This window comes from Arachis hypogaea, chromosome 18 (assembly GCF_003086295.3).
Source record: "Arachis hypogaea cultivar Tifrunner chromosome 18, arahy.Tifrunner.gnm2.J5K5, whole genome shotgun sequence".
NCBI lineage: Eukaryota > Viridiplantae > Streptophyta > Magnoliopsida > Fabales > Fabaceae > Arachis > Arachis hypogaea.
In genome coordinates, this window is record NC_092053.1 from 25,149,084 (window position 1) to 25,173,042 (window position 23,959).

The following is a 23,959-nucleotide window of genomic DNA, read 5'->3' on the forward strand; positions in this document are numbered from 1 at the left end:
GATTTTCTATTATGAATCTATTGCCTTTGTAGTTAGATCTCTCTTTAATTCTTGCAATTCATGTTGTCTACCTTTATTGCCTTCTATGTGTTTGTTGAAATGCATCTTTTAGTTATGAGTTAGATTTTGTTCCTCTTGGCCTAGGTAGAGTAATTGGTGACTTTTGAGTTATCAAACTCCTTTGTTGATTGATAATTAGAAGTTGCTAATTAACTTGAATGCCACTAAAGCTAGTCTTTCATCATGATTAGGCTAGGACTTGTGGAATCAAGTTAATTCATCCACTTGACTTTCCTTCATAGTTAGAGGTTAACTAAGTGGGAGCAATGGACAATTCTCATCACAATTGATGAGGATAACTAGGATAGGACTTCTAGTTCTCATACCTTGCCAAGAGCTTTTCTAGTTGTTAGTTTATTTCCTTTGCCATTTACATTTCTTGTCTCTTAATTCAAAAACCCCAAAACATACTTCATAACCAATAACAATAATACTTTATTGCAATTCCTAGGGAGAATGACCCAATATTTGAATACTTCGGTTATTAATTTTAGGGGTTTGTATTTGTGACAAACAATTTTTTGTATGAAAGAATTATTGTTGGTTTAAAAACTATACTTGCAACGAGATTTCATTTGTGAAATTCTAAACCACACAAAAATTCTCTCATCACCATGGCTGCTTGAGATCACAAAATCAATGCAATGATAAATGAGATAATTTGCTTTATGATTACAAGAAGGTTCATAACTATAAATCCAAATCACAATCATAACAAACTATGTATCAGTGATATGCAAAACAAAAAGAACCTCTCTTTATACTTGAAAATCCTTTCTTATATGAGCGTGAAAGCAATAAATAACACATTTATTGTTGAAAGGTCACCAGAAGATCTAACAAGAATCAAACCATCTTGGTATCAAAGCAGCATAAATTTAAGATAATCATGGTTAGATAAAAAATTATTTTGTTTATCTTAGGGTAAAAAAAAGAAAAAAAAAAATTTACTCATCTAATTGAAGAGAAAAAAAAAAGAAGAGAGAAAAAGAGAAATAAAACAATATTATTTTGACACAAATAATAAAATAATATTATTTAATCATATCATATTATTTTTTTTGGTGACGAAAATAGATAAAGAGATCAACTTAAATCATTTTTTAAAAATTTAAAGTACAATTTGAATCAATTTTTAATTGAAGAATTAAATTGAGTGGAGGTGAAATTTAAAGGTCATTTTGAATATTGACTTCTACTTTGGGTTTAACGCTACGTATTATTGAACCGGATGATATCCACATTCCACACGTAGCGGCATGCTTCTTAGTTCTTACTCTTCTCTTTTCTTCCCCTCTTCATATGCTCCTCTCTCTAAAAACACCAGCAGCAGAAGTTTCTTCCTCTCTTTCGCTGGCTTAGATTCGTTTCTGTTGCTGCCATGGCTGCTGCCACTGCCAGTATCGTCGGAACTTCTTCATGGAGTCTTCGAAGAGCAGCAGCACAAGCTTTCGCACTCTCTCAATCCCATTTTCTCTGCGCTACCAATCCCTACTTCTCTTTCCCAAGGACCCTTTGCACTCTGCCTCTCTCTGTTTCTGCTTCTTCAGGTCCCATTTTTATCTCTCTCATCCTTTTTTTCTTTTTTGGATATTTCCAGTGCCATGTGCAACTCAATGATTGTTTTTTTTTTTGCGTACCCGTTATGTTAAATTGTGTAAAAATGCAATCTTTTTGGGGATTGGAATTGTGGGGGCAGTGATAAACAAAGGATATATGTTGTGGATTAAAAAAATTATACCTAATAATAATAGAGTTCAATTTCAGAGCTTTACACTGTAGAGTTTAATTGATTGCATTTTCATTTATATGACTTTTGAAGTAGAGGATGGTTAAACATGAATAACTTTTTTCTACATGTTCATTGGTGATGAAGGAGTGATCTATACTTATAGCATTAGCATATGAAGGTTGAAACTTCAGCCTTTAATAACAATGAAGTGCTTCACTTGCATATTAACCAATTGAACTATGGCCAATATTTTCATCAATCTAATCTGAAGTGAGAAAGGAGCTGAGTAGTTATACATAAATAGCTACAAGCCAACAATTATGATCCAAGTTTTCACATTTCTAAGTAATGCCTTATGGTGTAAAGCTTCAGATGTAAGTCACACAGTGCAAGCTATAAAGGGAGATGTCGATGAGCTACTGAATGGAGTGGTAGAGAAAAGTGTAATAAAAGAAGTGAAGCATATTCTTGAGATGGTACTTCTTTCTCTGGTCCACATATATTTTCATTTTGTAATTACATTAATTACTCATGTCGTGAACAACCTTGCTGCTCTGCCTTTTCCTCTCATGAAAATCTGATGCTCATTGCTTCGTTTATTGTAGGCTAGACGTGCATCATTAAGACGAGAGATTCTCCATACAGATTTTCTAACACCTCCAGTGCTTAAAGAATCTATGAAAGTTTTGGAGAAATTAGCAGACGTGAAAGCAATTGCTCAAGGAGGTTACCCCCAGGTAAATACACATAAAAGTTTGCTCCATTCCTTTGATATGCAGGTTATTCTGTATGTGTACATAGGCATTACGTATATCATTTATTCTCTAGGCTGAACGTTGTCGAATTTCTGTTGGACATCCAGAAGAACTGACAAGCGATCCAGATATCATTTCGGCATTGAGGTAAATCTTGTATTTTCTAATTTATGTTATCAAGCACACCACATCCATTGGTGGTGCTTCTAGACCTCCATTCTAATGGTTGCATAAATTTGCTCTTTTCAGTGTCTCTGGGAACTTTCGATTTGAATCTTGTTCTCATGGTGACTTCCTTGGCTCAATTCTTGGTACAGGAATTACTAGGGAGAAAGTTGGAGATATTATATTGCAGGTATTCTTCTTGTCTTTTCTTTTCCTTTTCTTTTTCCTTTTTATTTTTAATGCCCCCCCCCCCCCCTTCTCTATTTATTACATACATGAAGGTCTACTTGAAATGGGGCTCTATCGCTTTGTACTGAGGAGTGTGCAAATGGTAATATGGCAGAATTTAATATATAATTAGTTAACCAGATTCACATGTTGTTTCATAAATTTGTATTACACTGTTTAATGATTCTTTTACATTTCAAAAGACTTCATTATCCAGTCCAACGATATGAAGATTCTGTCAAAGAAAAGCCTGATTATAAGCTATATGGAAATATAATGAACTTCAGTGGCAATATGTTACATTATGATCTGCATTTTATTACCTCTTAATAAGAATTTTCCTGTTCATGAGTTCTCTATTGTTTATTTGTTTTAGATACATCCCTCTGGCCTGTGCATGTTATAACATTCTTGTATAAAGTTGCTGTTATCTCTAATGTTTTAACGACATCAATTTGTTATTTGTTTACGTGTTTCTTTTATCTTATGCTTAAATAAACAAATCAGGCATTGTGGATAACATCATAAAAGAACAAAAGAAAAAATAAATACAGTCAAATCTGTTTATAAAGCTATAGTAGGTACGACACATATTTGAATTGATTTTGTCACCTTTTCTACCCAGGGAGAACAGGGTGCTCAGATACTTGTCGTACCAGAGCTTGTTGAATTTCTAATGTCGTCATTGGATAAGGTATCTCTATTTCACATACTGCTTTTTGCAATTTACCTTTCTTGATAAGCATCTAATTATCAGAACAAGAGACAATTTTTCTAAGTGCAATGTTACATATTTGATAATTCTTTCATTGATATGGATCAATCTTGTTCCAAACTAATCTAGGCCCTAGGATGATGGACCATCCAAATTCCAAAATATATCTAACTAGGGTATGGCACCATATGAAAGTATCCATCCTTATACAAGATGAATTTATTTACCTTTTCACTGATGTTATGGTAACATAAAGTTTGGCAATTTAATCTACCTTTCCCTTTTACTCCAAAGCATTCTTGAATCTTGTCCATATTTTGATTGAACAAGCTGGGCTTATTTACTAATGTGCCACCTTTTTCAAAACTTATTATCAAAATACCACCTTCTTGAAACTAATTACCCAAAGCCACCTTTTGCTAAGGTGACAGCTGATTTGCTATTTTATTTTTAATTATGATCAATTATCATAATATAGGAAGAATGACATCTGGCTAATTAGTTTCAAAAGAGTAGCATTTTGATATTAAATTTCTGAAAAGGTGGTACGTCGGTAAACGTTGGAGCCCTGAGGCAAAGTGATTTTCCGTATAGATTGCTGAGGTAAGTTCTATACTGTGTGATTTGATAGGGGACCTAAACTTTTTTATTTTATTCTTATGCAGGTTCGTAATGTTCCTGTAAGTTGCAGTAAGATACCATTAATTTCTCTTGATTACGAGCCACCAAGGTGCATCTTTGATCCTGGTTTCAATCTCATATTTTCATGAATGTTTATTTCTGGTACTGAGACTATCATTTTGACTTTTCCCCCTTGTGCAGAACAATCACGTTTAAAACTATAGAAGCATCGCTCAGAGTTGATGCCTTGGCTAGTGCAGGTTTTAAGATTTCACGTTCCAAGCTAGTTGACTTGATCAGGTTGGCAACTCCAGCAGCTTTACTTACATATATTCAAACTCTGTTAAAATATTCTAAATTCTTGTTTGCCTAAATTGCAATGGTCCCTAAGATCTTTTTGTTTTGTTTTATGTTTTAATTTTGCTTGTGAAATATAGTTAATATGAATCTTCCACAAAAATGTACTAAAACATATGCATAAATTCAATGTCACCCGAATTCAATTAGCTTTAACCACATCATGTGTAATTTAGGGTAAAGTATGCTGTTTGTCCCTAATGTTTGTGATTTTCTTCAAAAATACCCCTAACATCCAATTCATTCAATTTTGTTTTTAACATTTTCAATTTGTGTCAAAACTACTCCTGAACGTTAACTCTATCTAAAACTCTGGGGACAAAATTAAATGGAATTAAACATTAGAATAATTTTGAAGAAAATCGCTAATGTTAAGGACAAACAACTTACTTTACCCTACAGTTTAATCCCTAAACTTTGAAATACTGCAAATCGACCCTCGGGAATGTTAAAATTGTGGATAATTGGTTATCAAAGTAAGGAACATGATTTTGTGCATATTTCATGCATTCCCTGTGTTCTTTCTGGACTTATGGTTGATTATATTGATGCCTTCTTTTGTTTTTTTTTTTCTTTATCACAACTTTGTCATCTTATGCTACGAGCATGCTTAGATGCTTCTTTTTAGTATTTTCTTAGGACGAACTGAATTTTCAGTAAAAAATAATGTGATGCTGTTTGTAATTTATATTATACCTTTTCATCAATAAGTCTTACTATATAGACGCTGGTAAGATTTAGATGACATTAACAATGTGATTGTTAATATATGATAGTTTTGTTGTAGCAATGGTGATGTGCGTATAAACTGGACCCCTGTTACTACCAAAGGAACCACACTGAAAAGTGGAGACATTGTATCAGTTAGTGGAAGAGGTAGATTAAAGGTAACTTAGCATCACATGAATGACTTTAGATACTGTTACATAGCACTTTCAGTTATGTTTTATTTTATGCATTAACAATGTTAAAAGAGTCTTACATTGATATCCAATCGAATACTTGCATTACATATGACTTTTCGGACAGCGGGTGGTTGAGTCGAATACTTTTGTCGATGTAGTAATATATAATTGGATGTCTGTGTAAGCTGGCGCATACAAATTAAGATCCTGATTTTGTTTCATCTTTATGTTGGGTGCAGATTGGAGAAATTAACTCAACAAAGAAAGGGAAGTTTGCAGTGGAGCTTATTCGGTATTTATGAAACTTTTTACCTGGAGTTACTTTTCTAGCAGCTTCATGTAAACATTTTCAGGAATTAAAAAAAAAGGAATGAACTATCATTTTTATCCATGAAAAGTGAATATGCTGATGAAATTACCTATGAAAAAAAAAACTCAGCTTGATGTACCCATGACAAAATGAGTTTCTTTTGACCAAAAAACAATAATGATAAGCTACTATTTCTACCTATTCAATTTCCAAATTATCCCCTCCTTCATCTTCAACATCTTTCTGCTTCATCTTCTTCAACACCACCATTTTCCATTGCAACATTCATCCAGCTCAAAAATCATCCTCAACCTTCAACCAAATGCATTTAGATAGAATATAGGCACTGAAAATTTGTCCGGAAATTGAACTTTTTTGGGGCAAAATATACAAGGTCCCTGAGAAATCAAAAGGGATATTAAAAGTTTTTCTCTGATAGCACCACCAAATAAAAATGCATCAACAGTAAATGAATTACGGGGGGCACTGTTGGCGACTGCAAGATGCGGGTATGAGAAAGAGGAGAAGCACCTTCTTAAGCTGTGGCTCATTTGTGACTTGGACTGAGATTGCGAGTGCGAAAGGCTCAAAGTAGTGCTCGTTAGCAGCCTTGCTCTGCACCGGAACAACTCCGGAAGCATGTAATAAGACAAGTCCATATCTGCCTTGAAAAGGAAAGAAGGCATAGCAGCGCCTCAGGGGTAGGCGAAGAGGAATGAATGCGGCAAAGATGAACAGAGGCAAAGGAGATCAAGAGGGGAAAGGGTGGTGGTTGGGGTCCAAGGGAAACTCGGGGTGATTAGATGGTGAGAGTTTCCAAGAGGTTGAAGACGATAGAAGGATAATTTAGGAGAGTCTTTTAATGGAGTCAATGCAAATATCATGGTTGAGTATTTTTTCATGTGACCACTAAGAATTATATTTGTACTTTCATTTCAGTCATCTTGTTTACATATTTCGCTGGACAATTGTATTTATTTGATGAATTTGTAATGAAATCAATCATATTTATCATTAAATTATTTTAAATGACTAAAACTCCAAAGTGGTCCTTGAGATTGGGTGAGTTATCCATAATCGTCCTTGACTTTTAAAATTCCCTAACAGTATCCCTCACATTCAGCTCCGGGATCTATAGTTGTCCTGCGACTCTTTCCGGCGCACAGTCAGCAAATGGAGTAATGATCTGACACCTCTCATGCCATGCTGGAGCTAGCAATGGCTAGCTGACGTGACAAATCTTAATTTTCTATCCAATGTGGTCCTGGTATCAATAAAACCCTAAAAGTTAAGAATGATTATTATATGTAGTATTTCTTCTTCCCTTCTCCTTCGTCCCATAATTGTGGTCCACTATTGTAATTTAACGGAGATTTCATTGATGCTCTGAAGCAATGTTTGGAGGTGAAGGGCAAGCCAGTAGGAGCTCGATACGGTCAACAAGCAATGGATACAGGGCGAAGACCCAAAATCGTGTACCAGAAAGGTGTGGTTGCGGCTGCCGACCTGTGCTCCGGTGGTCTAGGACAAATTCCAACCCAAATAAGCCCTTTTTTGGGTGCCCAAATTATAATGTTAGCTGTAATTGTTGGTTTTTTCTGATTTTTCATTCGTTCCCTAACTTCTAATTTGGTTATTGAAACATTCGTTGATTGCAGACAATTGGTAAAAGATGGTGTGGTTTGTATGCTTTGGGCAGATGTTGGGCAAAAGGCTGTGCCTGCAAAAGCAGAAAGTGTTAACTACAATAATGACCAGAAGATGACAGTAGGTTGGAGGCTGGAAAAATTAGAATCTGATGTTAGGAGTCAAAAGTTTATGATCAAATTATTGTTTCTAGTTGTTTATGTAATGTTGTTCTTACTAGTGGTATTTTGCAAACTTTGAACTCAATGTTGAGTAATGATGGGATTGAAATCATATGTGTAATATTTGCATGAATGAAAAAAAGTTGCTCAACATCTAACTGTGTTAGCCAACCTTTTGGAGATATTAACTGTTTTTGTACTACTAAAGGTAATCTGGATATATAGCAATAGCAAAATATAGCAATAGTGAAATATATTAATCATTTTAAATCAACAAAGTCATGAGTCATAAGTTTTGACTGTCTTACAAAGCCATAAGCAATGTGCTGCTAACAAAATAAACATAACCATATGTCTGGTAACAAAGTAGTCATAAACACAAAGTGAACCTAACCGAACAAGCATGTTATACAAAATTACTTGCAAATTGTCTTATACAAAATAACTCCCAACACAACAAGCATGTTATACAAAAGTCTTCAATTTTTCTTTCTAGGTGCCTTGAATCCCGGTGTGGGAATGAACTTGAGGATACTGCCAAGTCTTGCAGCTGTTCCGGAGCTAGCACCTTGTATGGGATTAACTGGCGCATGGGCAGAAGTTGGCGAGTTAGATGATTTTCTCTTTGGTGGCAGCTTATCTGGTCTTGACTTAGTGATGATACATACTTCAGCAGCCTACAAGAATTATAGTATATCAGAAGATGCGCTTATAATTACATAACACTAAACAGTTTACAAGTTGTCATTAGATGAAAAATAAATTGATTACCTGCTGCGATTCCTCTGGTTCGGAGTAAATTGGTTGAGAAAGCTCAACTTCAACTGGTTGAAAATTAGTGTTTGTTAAGTCAGCTGGAGCATCTTTACCAACATTGGTGTCATCAGCAGCATTCGGATCAGGTTCAGCATTGGGGTCATGTTCAGCAGCATTTGGGCCATGTTCAACAACATTAGCTTCAGCTCCACCTGTATTCTTAGCAGCAGCTTTTACTTTTGCAGCAGCAGCATCTACTAATTTCTTCTCTTTATAACCCCTTTTTGTGTGGCCCTTCTCTCCACAGTAGCTGCATGTGAATGGTGCAAACTGCCTCTTTAGGTTTGTGTTGTCTTTGGTGGAAGTGGGTTTGGATTTCTTGTGGCCACCTTTAGCTTCATCTGTGTCCATCCGCCTTTTTTGTTGTAACTTACCTGGCCCCCTTTTAATCTTTGGAGGTTGGGGTTTAAGAGATTTTGAAACCTCCCAGAAGGTCTACCCAGGAATGGGATTGATATGATGCTGATATGTCTCCCTATAGGATTCCATAGTAACTAGTTTGTGGCAAAAATCCTCTGAATTTTTGTTCACCCTAGCTAGTGCAGCACAGGCATGCACACATGGTATTCCTACATCCAAAACAGCAATGAATCAAGATAGTACTTAGTGTATGGTAGTAATGTATGAATAAATGTTACTTTTCACATAATAAAATCAACCTGTCAGCATCCAAAATTGACACGTGCAAAGGTGCTTTCCTAGATCAACAACATGGTTGGCTGGATAACCATGTACCTCAAATTTCTCATAACCAGTATCACCTGTCCATATTAGGTGCCAATGTTTTGACTCTTTTCTCACTTTCTCCAAACGACTGTGAATTACGGCGGCAACTTTACCCACATGATTAGCTAATTTAGGTTTGTTCTTCGCTATTGTTCTCATGACAAACATTCTCACACCTTCAAGTAAAGTAATGATTGGCTTGGCCCTGGCCTCTTTAATTTTTGAGTTGAATACGTCACACACATTATTACATATGCTATCCAATTTAGGCCTGTGACTGAATTGACTCCTGGTCCAATGTTCTCCTCCCCACTGTGATAGATATTCCCATGCATCCTGGTTGATGTGCTTGATCTTGTCTATATTGTCTCTGAACTCTTGATACGTGGTGGCTCGTGCACACTCCCACAGCAAAGATCTTAGTTGTAAATCCTTCCATTGTTTGTTAAAATTCCTCCACAAGTGCCAAACATAAAAGCAGTGATGAACCCATGGCATCACCTCTTCCATTGCCGGCAACAAACCCTAAGTACAAAACCATATACCATATCAGCGTAATAGTCCCTAACTCTCATTCACTCTCACCATAATAGTCCCTGACTTTTGATAATTTACACATAATAGTCCCTGATTTTGAAAAATGATACTCATATAGGTCCATCATATCTATCGTTCCTTATCCTAAGTATTAAAATTCAGCATAGACATGAATAACAATTCATACAGTTCCCTGATGAATAAACAGCATAGATGTTCAACACATGGAAGAGATAACAATGCATACAATTTTCAGCTCTACTCATGGATAACAATGCACCTTTTTCTTACATATATACTCATGAATAAAAAAATACCTTCTGCATGTCAGATATAAAGCACCACCCATATTGCCTATAGTCTCCAAGGTCTTGGTGTAGCAAATCAAGAAACCACTTCCAATTCTCCTTGTTTTCTACGCCAACAATTTTTCACGCTATGATGTAGATATGGTGATTAGCATCCTGCCCCACTGCCGACAGAATTTGCCCACCAAATTAAGTTTTCAGGAAAGCACCGTCCAGCCCAATCAACGGCCGGCATCCGAATTTGAAACCATTCTTGCATCCATTCAAGCACACATATATTTTCTCAAACACTGGATCAGATTGAGGTTGGGGAGTGCAACAAATTTCAACTGTTGATCCAGGATTAGTCTTAAGAAGTGTAAGACTATAATCCTGCAGCATTTTGTATTGTTCCTTTTCATCCCCGAACACCACATTTCTTACATCTAAGAGGGCCCTTGATATTGAGTTCTTGTTCAAGGACAAGTCAAACCTTGACTTGAAGTAAGTGGTAGCATCACAGTGCTTGAAATTTGGGTACTTCCTAACCTTCTTGACTAGTTTGCTCGCCACCCAATTTCTGTTAGCTGCCATGTTCTTATCCTCCCTTGGGCATGTATGATCATTAACGAAAGTCTTTATTTGCCAACAAGTATCTTCATGATCCCTTGATGCATACACCACCCATGGACATCCTTTCACTTTACAAGTAGCCCTCATCCTTACATTGTCATTCTTTCTGAACCTAATCCGTCTGCCCTCTTGGATTGTGAACTCCCTAACAGCCTCCTTAAAGTCCCTTTTGTGTTGAATTTCATGCTAATTTCCAGTTGCAGTTCTCCAAACCTTATACCTTCTCTAAACATAGGAAAAACATCTTCGGACTCCTCATCTATCCCCTCATCCTCTAAATTCGGGGGAGTCTTCATTTCTTCAAAATGCCATGAATTTGCCCCGTCTGAGTCAGCCCCTGGATCATATGCATCATCCCCTGTTCCTCCCACAAAGCATAGATCCACATCCCCATCTGAGACCTCCTCAACAAATGCATCATCCTCAACAGTAACTTGGTCTTTATCCTTAGCAAATGCAGCAGCAAGAGCATGTTTAAATCTGATGTCTTTTTTAACAGTCTTAGCCTTACAAACATCATTATCATAATCATCATCATCAGAAGAACTATCTTCGATCCTTGGCTTATACAAACTATCTTCGTCACTATCATATGAATCAGAGGATAATGCATCACCTCCCTCCTATCGTGCTTGTATTACTGCCTTTCCCTTAGCAACACTCCTCGTACAAGGCCTAAAATTATGAGTGGTTGTTGGTGTTTTCTTCTTGAGGGTGGATTTGGGTGTGGAGTTGGGTGTTGCTGTTGACACACTTTTAGGGAGAATATGCTTGGTAGGAGGCTTCGGCTTTGAATTAGTAGGAGGTTTTGGCTTTTGATTAGTAGGAGGCTTTGGCTTTGGATTAGTGGGAGGTTTTGGCTTTTGATTATTAGGAGGCTTTGCCTGAGATTGATCATTTGGATTGGCAAGAGGCTTCTCCTAAATTGGAGGTTTTGGATTCATGAGAGATTATGGCTTAGTTGGAGGTGTTGGATTAGTAGGAGGTATTGGATTAATAGGATGATTCAGAATGTCAATGGTTGTGACAAGCATTGGCTTGTTTTGGGGGGATTGATTGCTGGGGTTCCTTGTTTTGTCAATAGGAGTGACCGTAGCACCTTCTTCTTCTGCAACATCCACTCCTGTATTGTCCATGCCTACCTTTTCCTCTTGATCTTGTAAATAATCTGGAGATGACACCCCATGCTCAAAATACACATCCACCAATCCATTATTCTTGTGAGCAAGGAAACACATCTCCCTAAGCTTGTTGTCACTGTTTAGATTTCTTAATCCAGTTTCTAATGTCCTTCCGGGGACTAGCCACCAACAATGAAGGATCTTCTCATAGCCTAACTCCTTGTAATAATTCCTTATGAAGAAAACGTCCAAGGTATCCTCATCCATATCACCTAGGCAAGTTAAGTTATCAGGGGTATACCTCAATTTTCCTTCATCTTTCTCAAAGTTTCCTCCATGATGAAACATTATATCCAATAACACATCCATCTGCACCAACAACTCAAAACCATTAAATCATACACAATCGTAACAGAGAACTTCAACATCATATTAAAAACCTATAAATTAATATCACAGTCACCACCATGCATTAACCCAATATTGAAAAAATCTCTGTTTCATTGCTAGGAAACAGAGCATATACACACCAAACCCTTTGCCCTAACAAAAATCCTTAAATACAATCCTTTAGGTAATGCAGCCATAAAACTCTAGGACAACCCAACACACTAACAACGCAATGATACACCTTCATCATATATTGATTTAGAAAATAAATTCGAAAATTATTTCAACCAACACATACCTTCAACGACGCAGAAGACAGAGAAACCACTTGCCTCCAAATGAACACCAAACTCTTCAAACGAAGTGTGACGGTGGAGGAGACAGGGAAGACGAAGCTAACTCGGTGCCATTGATGAGAGAATGGAAACAAGAAGACTGAGCATGGAGGAGAGGAGACGAAGTGTGAGAGTGTTCAAATAAATATGGTGAAGGCAAACCATTTTCAAGGGCTCCAATGCATGAATGACGTCGTTTATTTTTTCATTGGGCGCCAAATCAATACTGCGTCATTTCACTTGGCTCTAGCATGGCATGGGAGGTGCCAGATCATTACTCCATTTGCTGACTGTACGCCGGAAAGGGTCGCAGGACAACTATGGGTCCCGGAGCTGAATGTGAGGGATATTGTTAGGGAATTTTGAAAGTCAAGGACGATTATGGGTAACTCACCCAATCTCATAGACCACTTTGGGGTTTTAGTCTATTTTAAATGTTGAATCTCATTATTTTGGAAGTTATAGAAAAAGGATAAAATAACAATTAGATCTTTTAAGATAGCAAACGATAGATATATTATGTCTTTTGTTAATTTATTATGTAAAATTTAATGGTAGCATTTATGTGTACTGTTATGTATTGTAATGTGTCACATTATTGCCAGTATGAAGACCACGTCCTTTAGGACAGTGAAGTTCTCCTTATCTATTGAGTTTCTATATAACCCTTATAAAGTACTCTTTATTTATCACGAATTCTAATAAAATAGATGAAGTTTTGCACTAAAATTTGCAATCTTTGTGACGATTATAAACAGACATATCATTGTAGTTAATGATGCAGATAAACACCATTATTAAATATTACATGATGAATTGATGGAAGACATATCGTGTCCACCATTTGATATTGTGAACGGAGTTTTTTGGCTACATCTCAGGTTATTGGTGCCAAGATGTTTTGCGTAGGCCGAACAACGAAATTGCTTGAAGCGGAAGAGAAGAAAGGCGCAAATAAGATGCTGGAGTTGGAGAAGTCTTTGAAGGAAAGAGATGAAGTCGTTATTGATATGACGTAAAAAATGAAGAGTATGGAGGGAGAAATGTCTAAACTGCATGATTAGATCCGAGCTTTGCAAGGTCAGATTAAAGATGCTGACAATGAGAAAGGGAAGCTAACTTCTAGGGTGCATGAACTTGAGAATGGGATGATGGAGATGTTTGCGGTGGGGTTTAATTGTGCCGTCAGCCAGGTGAAATTGTTTGCTCTAGAATTTGATGTTGGGAGCCTTGATGTCACCAAGATAGTGGTCAACGACAAGCTCGTAGATGATGAAGCTGGAGGTGAATTGGAATATGATAATGCGGAGAGTGTTGAAAAAAGTCCCTGATTTTAGGGCGTTCTATGTTAAATTATATTATTGTTTGTTTGAACTTTTGATTTTGTAGAATAGTGTGGATTGTGTGGTGTGTAAACACCAGTACTATTGTTATTTTGACAAACTTTTGTTTTCATTTGCTGAAATGATATGACGCTTTAGCCAAATTTGTTGAAATTCAAACTCTGTGTGTTGTTGGTTAGAAAAATTTTGTAGGGAATATGAAATATTATTTCGACTGCGTTGGAGAATGTCCTCCTATGCGAATTGGGTGGCCTCATTAAAACATCTCCAAGTAAAACCCTGTGAAAAAGAGTACCGCTCAATGTTACAGACAAAGTTACATAAAATAAGAACGTAATGACGATATATTCCATGTGCTTGGAAGCTCGGTTCCTTCCAAGGTTTGTAAAGAGTATGCTCCTCGTCCGTGTACCTTTGAAACTCTAAAAGATCCTTCCCATATGGCGGAGAGCTTTCCTTGTCCTGGGTTGCACTCTTTTGTTGTATTTTCGCTGTATGGAAATTTGCATTGCTTGGTACCAAAGACTTGCCGATTTGCGTTCCTCATCTAATGTGTCGAGCTCAGCTCGTCTGTTTTCATTGTTGATGTTATCATCTAAAAGGTCGATCCTTGATGACCATTGTGAGATTTCCACCGGAATCATTGTATCTTCACCATAAACTAGCCTGAATGGTGTTTCTTTTGTTGTTGAATGTGGTGTGGTGTTATAACTCCACAGGATTTCGAAAATTAGGTCAGCCCATTGTCCTTTGGCATCGGCTAGTTTTATTCGCAAAGCCTGCAAAATAATCTTGTTTGCAGCCTCGGCGAGCCTATTAGTCTAAGGGTGCTCGACGGAGGAAAAATGGTGTTTAATGTTAAGATTTTGTAAAAAGGATGCTATCTTTTTGTCAGTAAATTGTTGACCATTGTCAGTTACGATGTCATTTGGCAAACCATATCTACATATAAGAAATTTTCATATGAAAGATTTTACCTTGTCTAAGGTGATTTTAGCAAGTGGTTGCGTCTCTATCCATTTTGTAAAATAGTCTATCACAACGAGTAAATATTTACCTGATCCTGAGAGATTGGGAAAGGCTCGAGGATGTCAAGCCCCCCACTTGTGGAAAGGCCATCCGATATATGACGTATATAACAGTACGGCCGGTGTGTGTATTGCTGGTGAGCATTTCTGGCAATTATCGCAGTGTTAGACTTTATCCATGCAATCCTTTTTAAGCGAAGGCCAGAAGTATCTTGCTCTGAGGAGTTTTGTAGCTAGGCGGCATCCACCTATGTGTGTACTACAGATTCCTTCATGTACTTTTGATATTGCAAGGTTGGATTCTTCGGCTCCCAGGCACTTCAGGAGTGGCCGAAAAAATCCTCTTATGTATAGGTCGTCACCTACTAGGGTGAAGTACCTTGCTCATGTTTTGAAAAGTTTTGGGTTTCTTTCAGATGTAGGTATTTTTCCTGTTTTCAAATAATCCACATAGGGTGTTCTCCAATCTGTTGTCTGTGACAGAGCAAAAACATTTATACCACAAATACTTGGTTCCCCAAAGGTTAGTTGTGATAATGCTGGGGCTATATCAACAATGCTAGAAGTAGTTAGTTTAGATAGAATGTCTGCTCTATTATTATCTTTTCTAGGTATATGTGTGATATCAAAATATTGGAAATTCTGTATCAATTTTTTTGCAATGTTTAGGTATTGTTCCAAAAAGGGGTCACGTACCTGGAAATTGCCATTTACCTATTTGACGACCAATAGCAAGTCAAAAATTAATTTGAGATGTTGAATGCTTATTTCCTTTGCTAATCGTAGGCCGGCTATCAAGGCTTCGTACTTAGACTGATTGTTGCTTGCTGTGAACAAAAACCTGATTGACTGCTCGACATACACGCCGATTTTGTCTTTGAGGATGATTCCAGCTCCACAACCATCCTCGTTAGAGGCTCCATCGATGTATAGCTCCCAGATGAAAAAGGTGTCATCTGCTTTTGTGAATTCGACGATAAAGTCGACTAAGATTTGTGATTTCAATGATCCTATGGGTTGGTATGAGATGTCATATTCTGAGAGTTCTATCGACCATTTTATTAACCGGCCCACCAAATCTGAGTGTGTTAGTATCTGGCATAGTGGTTGGTTTGTCCGAACTATGACCTCATGACTTTGGAAGTAATGTCGAAGCTTTCTTGATGTGATTATTAGGGCGAATGCCATTTTTTCAATGGTTGGGTATCTGGTTTCTGCGTTTTGTAACACCTTACTGACGAAATACACTGGGTATTGCTCCATATTCGTTTATGTGACAAGGACAGAATTGACAGTATTAGCAGAAACGGAAAGATATAGATTGAGTGGTTTACCGTATACGGGTTTATGCAATATAGGTGGAGCGCTGAGAATATTTTTGAAATTGATAATTGCTTGTTCGCAATCATCCATCCATGTGAAACTCCTCTTCCTCCGTAGACTATGAAAGAAGTGATATGATTTAGCTGCCATCGCTGGCAAGAATCGTGAGAGGGATGTGAGGCATCCGGTCAGTTGCTGCACGTCTTTGATTGTACGTGGGGATTTCGTATCTGTTATAGCTCGGTACTTCTCTGAGTTTGCTTCGATCCCTCGATGGGTTGACATGAATCCAAGGAATTTGCCTCCTTGAACTCCAAATGCGCACTTCTCAGGATTAAATCTCATATTGTATCTCCTGAGCTATTGGAAAATTTCTTCAAGGTCGAAGTGGTAGTAGTTTTCTGTTTTTGATTTAACGACCATGTCATCAACATATACCTCCATGTTTCGTCCGATTTGATCTCGGAATATCTTGTCCATCAATCTTTGGTATGTTTCCCTTGCATTCTTAAGACCAAAAGACATTACTTTGTAACAAAAATTGACATGATCAGTTATAAATGCGGTTTTATCTTGGTCTTCAGGATACATTTGTATTTGATTATAGCTTGAATTAACGTCCATAAAGCTTCAAACTTTAAAACCTGATGTATTGCCTACCAATTTGTCAATGTTTGATAAGGGGTAAGAATGCTTTGGGTAGACCTTGTTTAGATATGTAAAGTCGACGCACATATTCCATTTGGCTGAGGTCTTTTTTACCATGACTACATTTGCCAACCATGACGTGAACTGGATTTCTTTTATGAGGCTTGCACTCAACAATTTTTGGGTTTCTTTGACCGCTGCCTCTTTTTATTACTGAACAAGATTACACTTTTTCTGGCGGATTGGACGAGCTTTGGGGTCCAAAGCGAGCTTATGGAACATAACATTTGTCATTTGGGTCAATTCCAGGCATGTCCGCCGTTGTCCATGCAAATAGGTTTGCGTGTGCTTGAAGCAGGGCTACAAGCTTAGCTGTTTCTTCTGCATTGAAAGCATAGTTAGTGTTAGTACATTGTGATTTGTTGCTAGTGAGAGTTACCTTGCGGGGGTCAAGCTTGGCTAGTAGAGGTAAGTCATCAGCATTATACATCGAGTTGATTTTTGGGATTGATCTTGAGGTCGGCGGTCGTGCTTTTAGTCTGATGCTATAACATTGTCTCGCCTCTTTATGGTTAGAATGTATTATTGCAATGACGTCATCCTGCACATGAAACTTAATGCACAAATGAATCGTGGAAACAATAGCTCCAAAAGAATTTAATAATGGCCGCCTCAATATGATGTTATAGGGGCTGTAATAATCAACCACTAGATATTGGATATCTATGGTTTTTGAGTGGGGATGGTCCCCTAAAGTCATCCTTAACCATACATAACCTGTTACTGGAACTCTTTCTCTAGAGAAGCCAACTAGTTCTCCAAACAAAGGTTGTAGTGTATTTTTGTTCAGTTGCATCTACTGAAATGTTAACAGGAACAATACATCAGCACTGCTCCCAGGATCCACCAAGACTTTTCGACCTGTCGCATCTCATATGGTCAATGATATCACCACTGGTTCATCGAGGTTTGGGCTTTGGTATTTGAAATTAGATGGTTGAAAAGTGATACCTAGAGCGGGACATGCTGGCTGGCGCAACTCTGATCCATCTCCTTCAAGGGTTAGCATGTCCCTGTAGCTTTGTTTCCTAACGGAACTGGAAATTCCTCCACAAGCAAGGCCTCCTGAGATGTAATTAATGACCTTTCGAGTTGGGGGTGGGTTTTTGAATCTAGCAAATTACCGGTCTTTACAATCATGATACCATCAGCCATACTCGGTCTCAACCTCCTTTATTGTTCCAATTGTAACATAGAATTCATTCTAAAAGAACTTGATTTATAAATTTTTTGGGAAGCAATTGCTAAATAAAAAAATCGAGCTACTTCTAAGAAAATTAACTTTATCCATATTCCATATTTAAGTTGGTCATAATATATGAGTAAATTCAACCATCTTTCAGTAAAATAGAGTTTATTGCCCCTTCGTTGAACTCTTATATCCATGCAATTAGAACTAAAATTAGTGAATACAACTCGAGATCGTATTTGATGGATGTGGTTAATTGTAAATGATTGTAGCAAAAGACAATCGTGCTATAATGTTAGACGAAAAAAATAAGCTTGAGTAAGAACAATGATCAAATTATCAAAAGAATAATAATCGAATGGCTACATAAAAAAATCATAAAAAATTGTTACTTATACCTTAAAGGATCAACTTCGATGAAAAATGAAGAATACATTCTTATTCTATGAAGTAGTCAAAGAAGAATAAATAACAAACAAATTAAACAAAACGCTTTGGCTTTCAAACTTAGACTCATGAACCATAAAAGAAACATTATATTATATATAACTTTTAGTAGCACAAAATTAATTATAAAAATTAATTATTATTAATATCAATTTCCCACTAATTAATACACACATGCATTATAGAATATTTTAACAAAGCTATTTATGTTAGTATTATATTTATGGAAATTAGTTGGAAACAAGAACAGCCTCTGGACTAAAGTGTTGAGATCTAAATATAAATGTGGTGGTAATATTCTATCGAAAGTCAGAAGAAGGAACAGAAATTTCAACATGTGGAAAGGAGTTTGTCAAGTTTAGAGTGATGTGAAAAGCAACACTATTTGGAGAGTTGGTAATGGAAAAAGCGTAAACTTCTAGGAACACCATTGGGTTTCGGGGGCTAAACCACTGCATCAGTATATTACTTAGGTAAGAAATTTCTTTGAATCCAATATATCTCTAAACGATTTGCTTACTGTTCAGGACATTGGGATGAAGATAAGTTTCGAGAGTGGCTACCCAATGAGATTGTTACGAGCATTATGGCTATAGCAGCGCCCTCCCCATGGAAAGATGATGATCAAATCGCATGGCCCCTTCTAATGACGGAGCGTTTAACCTCAAGTCTGTCTATCAGTAGCTGATTGAGAACTCAGCTCCTCCAAATCCTAGCTTCATTTTGATCTGGAAGTGGAGAGGCCTAGAAAAAATCAATTACTTTTTGTGGCTGGTTATGAACGATGCGCTTCTTACAAACGCTTCAAGGAAAAGACGCCATATGACAAATATTGCCACTTGCCCTCGTTGTATTGGGAATGATGAGACTCTGGTTCATCTACTCCGAGACTGTTTTTATGCTAGAAGCATCTGGAGAAAGATTATGCCGCTGGAGCATATTGCACAATTCTTTAATCTTAATATCAATGAGGGAATTTTTTAACCTCTCAAAGAGGAATGACTGGAGCTACATGCTCGGGATTACCACCTCCTTTATCTGGCACTTTCATAACTTGTGTTTGAAGGGAAATTCACGTCCCAAATTGTTGCGGTTATGTCCATCCAGGCTTGAACAAAGAAAATTTTTAGTTCTCTTAAGAAGGATCTCCTTCGAACTCCTCTAACTAGCCAAGATTCCCTCATCCGGTGAAATCCCCATTCTAAGGGATTTGTGAAGATAAACATAGATGGCTCATATTATATGATCAAAATAATAATGCTGCTTGTAATGGGATCTTTAGAGACAAGTTGAGAAGATTTCTAAAAGTCTTCTCTTGTAATCTCAGAAGTTGCTCAATTATGCATATGGAGTTGTGAGGTGTTATTAAAGGCCTCCAAATAGTTGTGGCGAACGGTATGAACCATATCATCCTGAAAATTGACTCTCAAATGAGTATTAACTTTATTAAGAACGGCTGCCCAAATTACCATCCATGTATGTCCCTTTTGCAAGATATTCATATTCTCTCCAAACAGATGTAGATATAATTTGAACATACTCTTTGAGAAGGTAATTATGTGGCTGACTGCCTTGTTAAAAAAGGTCAACACATCCCTTTACGTTTGCATATTTTTAATAGTTTCCCCCGAACATTATGCAGATGATCTCCTTTAATTGTTTTGGCTGTTATAGGATGAAAGAAGCTTGTTAGGCCTCTTAGTGTTTTATCTTTTTGCTTCTGTTGTTTCAAGTCTTTGACTCCCTCCTATCACAAAAAAAAATTATAAATTTATTTTTGATTAAAAATTATATCATAATTATTGACAATTAAAAAAATTAATAATTTATAATTAGAGTGATTGAAAGTATTAATAATTGATAATTAGTCTAATTATGTATTAAATATTAATTTTTATTTATAATTATAAAAAAGGGAAATTTACAAAAATAAAATATTTGAGTTTCAATATTATCGAAATTGTAACACCCTCACTACCAGAATGTCACGCTTCCGGCTGCGCCACTCTGATAACAAAGAGTATTACGACTACTTTATATACTAAATATTAACATAGGAGCCTGCGACTCAACATCGTATCACCGATTTCTTTGAAAACCGGAAACAAGTACTTTATCTTAAGAAAAATACAAGCAAGCATAGATTCATATACAAGACTCCTTACATAATATCTTATAATATAATATACATATAAAACATACAATTCCTATCCCTTTTACAAACTTGTAATAACAAAGACGAGGGACGAAAATAATCTAATTAATACAACAACATATAAACCAAACGCAGTATAACTCTTCATAATGCTTCATCCGATTCCTGAAAAGGTAAAGCTGTAGGGGGTGAGAACCTAACCACACGGTCTCACCACAAAGTTTCAAAGTTGTCATAAGAAGATATCTAATAAGAAAACTGTTTTCAAACTCAGTGATTATCATTGCCTTATGAATTCTTTTAAAATCCAATAGCTAATCGTTCAAAACCCTTTTCAAAGAAACAATGTTTAATCTTTCAGAAATCCAAAGTCTTTCTTTTCTCATAAGAAAATCTCAATCAGAAACCAACCACGCAACTAATCAACACAATCATCCATTCAGCACCAAAGTTCATTCTCAAATATAACACATCAGGATAAACACAGGCAAGACAGACAAGGAAAGCACAGGTTTAGGTAGCAGTTACAGCAAATAGTTCAGGTAGCAGTTAAGAGCAGTTTAGGAATTAGGCACACCAAAACACATTCAAACCCAAGCAAAGCATACAAATGCATATGATGCATGCCTGTCCTATGGCTGATGAGGCTCATCTGTCGGTTATCCAGCCAACCCGACAAGTCTGAATTGTCCTTAGACTGTCCCCCGACGTGCATCTCCAAGAGTCTATGCATAGATTTTTCTCAAATAATCAATATTGCTCAATGGGGGTAACATTCCCGGGAATTTATATAGTGCCCGGTCACACTTACATCGTAGGGTCAACAGAGTATCGAGTTTTCAACCTGGTACACGTGGTGGTAAGCCATGGTACTTTATCCAGGGAACCTCGTATCTCAGATAATTCAAATTCATAAGCCATGTGAATAATTCAAAGTTCATATCTCAACATTCTCAACATCATAATCATTCATCAATCCAAATCTCATTTCCAAATTCATTTCAAAACCATATTTCAAAGGAAATCCTCATTATCTTTTTTTCCATTCCATCCATTAACAAATCCCAATTCAAAACATAATTCTTTCTCTGATAAATAAATCAATTTTAAAACATATAATGTTTAAGAACAAATCTTTTTAATTAATTAATTCAAATAAAACTTCCAATTTTATAAAATTTCGACAGCATCTCCTCTAAAACTCGGATACTGCTACCCTTTTCGGGTCCCATCCAAACATTTCTCAAATCTTTTCTCAACCATTTTCAAATCTCAAACATTTATCAGAGTTGAACCAGTTCCAATATCAATTTATTTTCAAATCAAATCAATTCTAACAATAAAACTCTTTTTAAAATCAAATCAGCTCAAATATTAAATCTTTTATAAAATCATACCAACTCAAAATCAAATCACTCCCAGAATCAATTTATTTTCATATCTTAAATTATTTCCAAAATCGATTCGTTTATATTATTAAGGAAACTCTAAAACCAAGAAAATCCACCTTTCATAATAATCAAGTAAATAACATATCAAACCGGTTTTTACCAACAGCCATACACCACTCACACAATCAAGCACCCAATAATCCAATCCAACAAACCATCACATCCACAAGACAAATATAATCACAGAAGTATATCTTTTTGCGTCAATATCTATTTATCACAACTCTGTAATATAAAATAGATTTTAAGAAAAACCCTACCTACCTCAGTTAGCTGAGTCCACGTAACTTATCGTGATAATTCCCTTTTCTTTCAATTCATGGCGACAGTGACAACAATAACCCCCATGGAAACAACAACAGCCCTGACACCTCTTATAACAACCGTGTCAATATGAATTGCAATGACAGTAACTGAAACAGTTTCAAGAAACCGAAGACCAGGACATATATCAAAAATTGAATCAGAACAAGCATATGACAACAATAATTATAAGGGTTTTAGATGGAAAACTCACTACAGCTACAGAGAAACAGAACGGTGGAGCCGCAAGGAGCAGAAATCAGACCAGGAAACCCGTTCTGGCCGCGATAGCATTAATTTGAGTGAATAAGGCAGCAGAGACACCAACAATAATCAGAACAGTGGGATAGAATAGAAGTGAAATAGGGTTCAAGAAAGCAAGAAACAATGTCACCAGTGAATCTGACCCGGAAGGCAGCAACGTAGGCAAGGCTTCCTCTCGGCGGTGAGAAGCGGCGTGGGCGGTGGCAACTCTGGCGACGACAAGGCGTGGCGGAGGCTGCGTAGCAACGAACGGCAACGCAACACCTTTCTCTCTGACCTGCGAACTCTCTTTGTCTCACTTGTGAGCTCGACGGCAACGGCCATGGAAGCTTCTGCCCGGCGGCTCGACAGTGACTGGTACAGTAGCGACATCTCCCCTTTCTCCATCGTGAGCGCTCTCATTCATTTCTCACTCTCCCTCAGCTGGCCCAGTCGACCGTGACGACGACGCGGGTTCAAAATGGCGACGCCTCTCCTTCGACATGGCTGGACGGCGATGCGACACGGCACGATGAGCGGCAACGAGGTAGCAGCGCGGCCTTCTCTCTCTTCTCCTTCCTTGGTTCTCCCTCTATCTTCTCTATGCGACATGGCGGCGCGGCGGCAGTGACGCCCGCCAGCGCCGTCTCCCTCTCGTCCCTTTTCCCCCTTTTCCCTTCTTCCTCAACGCCCTCTGCTCTCTGTTCCTCCCTTTCCTTTCTTTTTCTTTTTTTTTTCTTCTTTCTTTCTTCGGTTAGTGGGGGTATGAAGGGGGGTTAGCATTGGCGGCTAGGTTTTTGGGGAAATTAGGGCTAGGGTGATATTTTGGGGATTTAGGGATTTAGGATTTTGGTAAAAATTAGGTATAAAGATAGTTTGGTAATTTTAATAAAATTGGAATATAAAGTATTAATTTTTTTGAAAAATTAATTTAATCTCTAAAATTACTTTAAAATATTATTTGTGGTGTAAAAATACTAATTGATTCTCAAGAAATTACTCTAATTGAAAATACATGGTAATATAATTAATTTTCTTTACCTTTAACTTAAAGTATTAAATAATATAAATATAAAACATCTAAAATCGAATCATATAAAATTTTTATTATTTCGTAACTGCCAATTTTATAATTTAAATATGAAAAATAATTCAATAATTATAAAATTAGTCAAAATTCTAATTTAAATAGCCAAACCTCATTATTTCTCGAATTTCTAGAACTTTAATCATAAATAGAAAAATAATCCATAAATATAGAGTTTTGG

At 36.8% G+C, this 23,959-nt stretch overlaps 3 protein-coding genes and 1 long non-coding RNA gene across 7 annotated transcripts; 1 reads left to right on the top strand and 3 right to left on the bottom strand.

Moving 5' to 3' along the window:
- The first annotated feature begins 1,250 nt into the window (after positions 1-1,250).
- Positions 1,251-6,886, top strand: LOC112771729 (uncharacterized). 2 transcript variants are annotated; one of them, XM_025816538.2, is made up of 10 exons: positions 1,251-1,610; positions 2,159-2,268; positions 2,398-2,529; positions 2,621-2,694; positions 2,797-2,902; positions 3,566-3,634; positions 4,321-4,385; positions 4,478-4,576; positions 5,421-5,520; positions 5,778-6,886. In XM_025816538.2, exons 1-10 carry the CDS (start codon positions 1,442-1,444, stop codon positions 5,838-5,840), a joined length of 987 nt encoding a protein of 328 aa, XP_025672323.1. In that variant the 5' UTR covers positions 1,251-1,441; the 3' UTR covers positions 5,841-6,886. The 2 variants fall into 2 exon arrangements, with proteins under 2 accessions (XP_025672323.1, XP_025672324.1); XM_025816539.2 differs by having other exon boundaries at positions 1,258-1,610; positions 2,165-2,268.
- A 2,240-nt stretch (positions 6,887-9,126) lies between these two features.
- LOC112769798 (uncharacterized) lies at positions 9,127-10,742 on the bottom strand. The gene is made up of 4 exons (XM_025814264.1): positions 10,253-10,742; positions 10,053-10,150; positions 9,923-9,928; positions 9,127-9,723 (listed from the first exon to the last, which is right to left on the bottom strand). The coding sequence occupies exons 1-4, from the start codon at positions 10,740-10,742 to the stop codon at positions 9,127-9,129; spliced, it is 1,191 nt and encodes a 396-aa protein (XP_025670049.1).
- A 3,524-nt stretch (positions 10,743-14,266) lies between these two features.
- LOC140181314 (uncharacterized) lies at positions 14,267-15,582 on the bottom strand. Its single transcript, XM_072224853.1, has 3 exons — positions 15,569-15,582; positions 14,902-15,019; positions 14,267-14,665 (listed from the first exon to the last, which is right to left on the bottom strand). The coding sequence occupies exons 1-3, from the start codon at positions 15,580-15,582 to the stop codon at positions 14,267-14,269; spliced, it is 531 nt and encodes a 176-aa protein (XP_072080954.1).
- A 3,197-nt stretch (positions 15,583-18,779) lies between these two features.
- LOC112769076 (uncharacterized) lies at positions 18,780-23,516 on the bottom strand. 3 transcript variants are annotated; one of them, XR_003186356.2, is made up of 3 exons: positions 22,663-23,516; positions 22,410-22,558; positions 18,780-20,286 (listed from the first exon to the last, which is right to left on the bottom strand). It is a non-coding gene; the product is annotated as an uncharacterized lncRNA (long non-coding RNA). The 3 variants fall into 3 exon arrangements; XR_011876644.1 differs by lacking the exon at positions 18,780-20,286 and adding an exon at positions 20,617-20,859 and having other exon boundaries at positions 22,406-22,558; XR_003186355.2 differs by lacking the exon at positions 18,780-20,286 and adding an exon at positions 20,617-20,859 and having other exon boundaries at positions 22,663-23,515.
- Positions 23,517-23,959: the final 443 nt, after the last annotated feature.